Source organism: Calonectris borealis, chromosome 23, assembly GCF_964195595.1.
Source record: "Calonectris borealis chromosome 23, bCalBor7.hap1.2, whole genome shotgun sequence".
Lineage (NCBI taxonomy): Eukaryota > Metazoa > Chordata > Aves > Procellariiformes > Procellariidae > Calonectris > Calonectris borealis.
Window position 1 is genome coordinate 3047041 of NC_134334.1, and position 7176 is coordinate 3054216.

Here is a 7176-nt window from a genome sequence, read left to right on the forward strand (position 1 = left end):
GAACTTTTGTGACCAGTGAGAAACAAATTATCTATACAGAGAAGACGAGAATTAGTTTGAACAAAAATCTGAAGCACAGTATCTCCTTAAATGAGGCCTGCAGAGAGCACTAAGTGAGCAGCAAACTCCCGCCATGGTTTACAGTTTATAAGCATATCCAAGCAAGGAGTTAGTTTAACACGCATTTACAGACAGACTTTTCTGGAAGTTATTGATACAAGTCACAATCTTACCGTGGCCGTAACTTTATCCCAGTCTGTTACAAAAGCACGGAATCCTTCCCCGAAGAGCATCCCAGCTGTCCTATGGTAAGCAAACAGCAAGGCAAGCAGGAGAAGAGAAAGGGATTTCAAAGACTGAATTGAAACAATTTACAAGACAACCTTATACTCTATAATGATCTTCTTCAGAACCAGTCAAAACTAATTGAGGGCTCAGCTGGGAACTGAAACATGAACAAGCATGGCAAATACATTTATAATCATCTGATGTCTACACCTGATCTGGGATTAAATCCAGAAAAGCATTTAGCATTAAGATGATATCAACTTCTTTCTTTAATACATTATTAGTGCTGAACTGGAATAAAAGGTATTTAATTCTAAAGCTTTTTTTATTCAAAATCTTAAAGGACCTAAAATTAACAAATTACAATTCTAAATGCTCACCCCTTTGGAGATAGACTGCTTTATACCTTTATGGCATATGTTCGTAAACTGAAAGAACTCTGAGAGTTTTCAGAGTAACTGAGCCTCAATCTTAGCAAATAAGGCTTGAAGTAATCTGTTAGAAAAATTGTATAAGACACGCAACTCTTTGGTTCACATTCAGATAACAATGTAGCAAGACAAGTGAAAGAGAGGATTCTCTTTAATTCCTATAGTTCAGGGTACAAGAGTGTACAAACTAATTTTTGATATTCCTCAGAGCTTAGAGGAACAAACAGCAAAGTTTCCTACATGACGGGAGAAATCTGCAAAAGAGCAGGGCAACCCATGCCCTTCTCCTGGCTTGCACATACTTGAGGGACTCTAACACTGTTTGGCGATGTTCAGCAGCTTTTAAGCGGATCTGCTCCCGAATGATGTCTGCGTTCTCCCGCTCAGCCTTGGCACGGGCTCTTGCCTCTGCCTCGACACGCAGCATTTCATTCTTATGTCGCAGCTCCATCTCTCGCTCTACAGTAGCTTAAAAAAACAAAAAGGAGAGAAGAGGACAATCTTTTGGGCTGCCTTAATCCCAGGTAGCAGGCAGGTGAAAGAGATGCACTGCTTCATCCTGCTATGTGTGTGGTCCCATAGCAGCAGACTTCAAGACCTTAATTCCCTCCCACCCTCCCCCAAAAGGCAGCCAACCAGTACAGTATTACAGAAGACAGACAAGGAATTTTCCCTCCGTGCTCAGAGGGATCACACACCAAATAGGTGGCCTTTTCCAGATGGCCACTGCAAGACAATAATCATGCTTCAGTTCTGGAAGTTCATTACCAGAAAAATTGCTCAGGGCAAACTTTAGTCAGAGACGAGCTAGACAAAAAGGGATAAAGCAACAGACAGGGAAAAACCACAGTGCTAGGCACTGCTGCTGCTCATCAACATCATTTCAGAGAGGAAGGGTGACACGCTATAGACAATGAAGGGCAAGTAACCACACACAGTGTAATATACACTGCTTGTAAGGAAGAGAAGCAACTGGAGCTGCCTGTAAAATGCTGTCCCAAACAGGATTTTGGAAGCTGTTACTTCAGACACACAGAATTGCGACAGACACATTGATGTGAATGGAGAATGAATGAGAAACCCAAGAACAACCCAGAAGATGAGATGAGGACTTCATAGCCAGCACCCTCTATCTTCAACATCACTGCAAGAAATCCTGACTGGACCACCCAGCTACTCGATATCTGAATGCTGGACAGGCTACCTTGACATTCTTATCTTGGTGCCTATGAGTAGGTGGATACTACAAGAGTAAAATCACCTTCTCCTACAGGGTTTCACCATTGAGCTTTGTTACATGGTTGCTACAATACTTCCCTCGAAGATACCGACCAACACTGAGAGTACACTAGATGGCAGCAAGGAGCAGACAACACAGCAGTCCACGTCCGCGTACGGAGCAAACCAGCCTTCCCATCCCGTTTGGTCATACACAAATTGCCTTACATTTCTAAGACTTGTGCCCTACGGAGTCCCGCTGGAGTTCTGCAAACCCAGTGATTCTGGCAATTCCACAACAACGAAAAGAAACAAAGCAAGTTTCAGACTAAAACTTCATTACTCAGCTTTTATGTTCTATAGGAAACAATGAACGGAGACTTGGTGACACAGATTCAACCGTTCCTCCCAGGAGCTATTTTGTTTCTCCTGCCTCCTCAAAACTGGTTCTATTTTAGATTGTCCCAGCGTAAAATCAGAATTTCAGTGACATTTGAATGACAGTTCATTGGGAAATCCAAGTACCACAGGGCAGACATTTAGGAGTGCAGCCACTTCTGAAACTAATCTTGGAAGCAATTGTAGTTTTAGTACTACTGGGATTTACCCGTTACTTGCCAATACGACATTAACACATGACCCTAATGGAGCATCAACCAATATGGACAAGGAGTCAAAGATCAGTACAGAGAACTCATCTGCCCACCCACTCTGTCACCGGCTAAAGAAAAATTACTAGCTTACCACGCCTCATGGCTTCCTGCTTCTGTACAGATTCCTCCTGCTTCCTCAGATTCTCTTCATTAGCAAGTTGCTACAGGCAGAGATGACAGCAGAAGATGCGTTACAGTTGTAAGAACTCGGTCAAGTAGGCATTTATGTAAGCTTAAGTACTACAAATGAAGAAGCTAGCGCTCAGGTTGAAGTGCATTCTTCCTCTCCCCATCTCCCAGATCCATACACTCAATCCCACGGTCCTAGCCGCTTTGTCCTAATTCCTGACCTTTTTGATTTGCCTGGCCAGCACTGTTGATGCCAAGTAAATAGTACAGATGAAAGCAACTGTGCCTGGCACCAGCCATCTGGCCAGCACGATAGGGCACAGTCCCAGATCACCACTTTGACTTAAGAAAGTGTGCTGGTTTTGGGTGGGGTAGAGTCAATTTTCTTCATAGCAGCTAGCACGGGGCTGTGTTTTGGATTTGTGCTGGAAAGTAACACAGGGACGTCTTCGTTATTGCTGAGCAGTGCTTACACAGAGTCAAGGCCTTTTCTGCTCCTCACCCCACCAGCGAGTAGACTGGGGGTGCACAAGAAGTTGGGAGGGGACACAGCCGGGACAGCTGACCCCAACTGACCAAAGAGATATTCCATACGATATGACGTCATGGTCAGCATATAAAGCTGGGGGAAGGAAGGACGTTCGGAGTGATGGCGTTTGTCTTCCCAAGTCACCGTTACGCGTGATGGAGCCCTGCTTTCCTGGAGATGGCTGAACACCTGCCTGCCGGTGGGAAGTGGTGAATGAATTCCTTGTTTTGCTTTGCTTGTGTGCGCAGCTTTTGCTTTACCTATTAAACTGTCTTTATCTCAACCCACGAGTTTTCTCACTTTTACTCTTCTGATTCTCTCCCCCATCCTGCTGCGGGGGGAGTGAGCGAGCGGCTGTGTGGGGCTGAGCTGCCGGCTGGGGTTAAACCACAACAGAAAGCTACTATACAGTTCCCAGCTGGGTTAGAGAAGGAAGCTATCATACCTGCTGTCGCATCTGTTCATCATAGCGCTGCCTTGCCAATTTGTCCTGGTATTGGGCTCGCTTCAAAAAAAAAAAAAAAAAAAAGAGGAGTATTCAAAATATAAAGATTAGATATTTAAGACAGAACCTAGTCCTGAGGGCAATGAGGTTTGGGACATGCAGGGGGAAAAAACAAAACAAAAAACTCCACACAAAACAAAAAATAATCCCGGGTTTGAATATGAACAGGGCAAGGTTTGGGGCAAAACATCCTCAGCCAGCACCAAGAACTCCTCTATGCAGAAAAATCTATATAGTCTGACTTCCTTTTAAGGTATCACAGATATAAAACCAAAGAACAAGTGTTCCTTGGCCCAGAAAAGAAGACTTACTTTACTGGGAAAAACATGTTTTTCATGTACTAAAACACGTTACCTGGACTGGCGATTGCAAGCAATAGAACTGTCAAGATACGCTGCCTGTCAGATGAGCTCTGTTTCTGATTGATTTTCTTGTTCCTCATTAATTTCTCTCATCGATTTTCCACTGCAACCGGCAAATAAACCCATGTCATCTACACTCAACTGAAAGTGGTCAGAGGGCCCCTATCCATCAGCAAGGAGGACCCTGTACAAGGGATGATATTATTCTCTCTTCCAAATGACCTGAAAGCTGTTCTGCTGTCTGCATATCTCCTCAACAACTGTAAAGCATGGCACTTCAGAAGTAAATCACGATCAAGTTTGCTTTGACTTCAGATGATGCCCTGTGAACTGCAAGAGTTCAAGAGCTAACTCATGAACCGAGCAGATGACTGTGAAACCTGCTTCCTGAGCCAGCCCCGTTCAAAGTCCAAACTCTGATGGGACAAAAAGCAACATGTGCCAAATACGCAATTTTAGGTATCTTCCCAAGTTAGATAATCAATTAGAATTAATCAATCCCCTAATTTCCTGTGCTCTCAAAGTAGAAAGTCACCATATGTGAGCTATTAGGATAAAAGTTAGCTTACGTTTCCCTGATTTCAGTATTATTGCCACTTCAGTAACTCATGCTAAAACATACCAGAAAGCACCAACATCGCTCACAACACAGCCTCTGGTAACTGTCAGATTTGTATCACTTCTCCTCGTAAGGTATTTTTTCCAGTCTAAAAGATCAAACTTGGAAGAAACAGGGTTGCAGGCTCCTTAAGACTGAAATCCAAATAACTTAAGAGCCATTTCATTGCCCAGGCTAACACATATACTTGATAAGCCAGCAGTCTTCAACCTTTTAAGGCCATCAGCCGTTAGACACAAACAAGTGTATCTCAGCATGTTCAACAGCACTTCCCTGAAAGTTCCTTTAGGAAAACTTCAGAGAGCACACAATAAGAGTAACTGCTACTGCCGGTTCCTTTGGATGTTCAAGAATCTCGTAACAAAAGTTCAAGACAACAAAGCTGCATATAACTACAAGTCAAGCTCAACATTACAAAGCCAGGGTAGAAGATGGGCTCAGTCTGTGAATTGCCTCACATCTATGGCTGCCCGCGATCCCCTTTCCCCCGCCCCCCAAAAGGGGCAATTAATGCATTGTTGCCTTTTCCATAAAGGAGGACACAAACAAGGTCTCCCATCACGTGGCTTCCCCCTCATTCCCTTACTGCTTGATGCTGTTTTGTTTCTTCACTGAGCGTTTTTCGTCTCTCTTCTGCTTGTACCCGTATCTGCTCATTCTTCAGTTGTTCTATGGCAGCTTCATACTCCTAGTAAGATAAAGAGACCACAAATGAGCTCAATACGTCATCCTATAGAGAAATGCTAGTGACAATTATATTCCAAGAAATCCATCTGTAATCGGAGTGGTACCCTGCAAAGCTGACTAATGACACAAGAAAGGTAAAATATGATCATAAAATATGATTGTAAGAAATCTCATAATTAGCCATTTCAGGATTAAATACATTTTATTTTAAAAAAACACAAAACCCAACACTCAAACAATCCCCAAATTCCTTTATAAAAGAAACAGAAGTCTGTCCTCCAGCCAACTACTTTAAAGCTCCCTGCAGAAAAGCCTTGTCACTCCCCCAAAACAGTGATGATATTCTAGGAGTTACAAAACCACTTGGGACACACAAGTAATACACAAAGCCATAAAATATGTCCGAGAATAGGCCAAATCAGCTTGCACTTCACCTTCCAGAATTATTATTTTTTTTTTAAAAGAGGCAAATAACTATTATTTGCTGAAGCTGAACAGCGACAAGAAAAACTTAACACCCTCTGCAGACTGCTAGAAAATGAGACTTTGACTTATGCCCCCCCCAAACCTGGCAGTCGTCTAAGGTGGGCTGGCTGTACAACAAATGATGACTTCCAACATACCTTCAGTTTTGTTTGCTGTTCCAGCTGCAAGGTCTGCTCTTGCATCTGGGCAAGACTAAGAGCATCTTTCGCATGGCCTGAAAGTGACAGCAGGAAGAGGTTATCAAGAGTACAAAGGTCTTTTCTCAAGTAAGGGAACGCTCAGTCTGTTCAATCCAACCTGGCGCTAGCTGGACTGTCCAGTGCACAGCTCCAAACCATACGTTCAACCCTCCCTGCCGATAGCTGCTCAGTAATCTCAGCACACCCCTGATCTGAAGTCAACAGGTCTACCCTGCTGGGAAGGTGCTCCAGTACCTTCCTCCCCCTTCACAAGCCCTGGAGGAGGCGATCAGAGGAAGCCAGATACCCGGAGGGCCGACCTCGGGGCCGTATAGGCCGGCCTCGGGGCCCCACAGGCCGCCGGGCCCCTGGCAAGGAGCAGCGGCCCCGGGCGAGGGCTGCAAGAGCCCGAGGCTGCCCCGGCCCTGCCCGGGCCGGCGGGCACACACGCTCCGAGAAGGCGGGACCTGACAGGACGCGAGGTGCCGCCTAACGGCCGCGAACCCCGCCCCGGCCCCTCACGCACGGGACGCGTCCAGCTCCCGCGCCGCCTTGGCCGCCCGCTCCAGGCCCGTGGGGTCGAAGTTGCTCCATTTGTCCTTGGGCGGTTGGCGGTCCCCGGCGCCGCCGCCCCCCGCCGCGCCGCCGCCGCCCGGAGCCGGCGGGAGGGAGAGTCCGGCCGCGCCCGGCGCCGCGTCCCCACCGCCCGCCGGGGCCGCGCCGCGGTTCAGCCCGAAGAGCCAAGACATGACGCCGCCGGCAGCACGCGCGCACGCGGAGGACGCGCCGCTCCCCGCGCGCGTGCGCGACGGCGGCGGGGGCGGCCTCCCATTGGGCCGGCCGCGGTCGCACGAAGTGCGTCACCCGCGGGACGCCCCCTCTCCTCCCCCGCCTCTGTCACGCGGCGCAGGATGCGTCTTCTGATTGACGGAACGAAGCGACGGGCTCGGCCAGCGAGTGGAAGCCGATTGGCTGTGGAGCCGGCGAGTGGGCGGGACCGCTGGGCCGGGGACGGAGAGCGGAGAAGGACAAACTAGGTCGGGCGGCGCTCCTCCGTAGCAACGGGAGTGGTGTGGCGTTGCTAAGGGGA

The 7176-nt window shown here is 47.3% G+C and overlaps 1 protein-coding gene across 12 annotated transcripts in view; it reads right to left on the minus strand.

Moving 5' to 3' along the window:
- Positions 1–6773, minus strand: part of ATAD3A (ATPase family AAA domain containing 3A) — a 36249-nt gene extending 29476 nt beyond the window's left edge. For 6 of the 12 annotated variants that reach the window (XR_012677037.1, XR_012677041.1, XR_012677039.1 and 3 more), the window contains exons 1-7: positions 6613–6769; positions 6045–6121; positions 5321–5422; positions 3694–3753; positions 2682–2751; positions 1022–1187; positions 234–303 (exon numbers count right to left, since the gene is read on the minus strand). Coding sequence is in view for 7 of the 12 variants with exons in the window: in XM_075172325.1 (XP_075028426.1) it covers positions 234–303; positions 1022–1187; positions 2682–2751; positions 3694–3753; positions 5321–5422; positions 6045–6089 (513 nt within the window). In the remaining 5 variants the exon portion in view is untranslated. Of the gene's footprint in view, positions 1–233; positions 304–1021; positions 1188–2681; positions 2752–3693; positions 3754–4107; positions 4219–4337; positions 4754–5256; positions 5423–6044; positions 6122–6612 lie in introns of those variants that run through there. The other 6 variants (XM_075172327.1, XM_075172326.1, XM_075172330.1 and 3 more) reach the window with 5 other exon arrangements.
- Between the last annotated feature and the right edge of the window lie 403 nt (positions 6774–7176).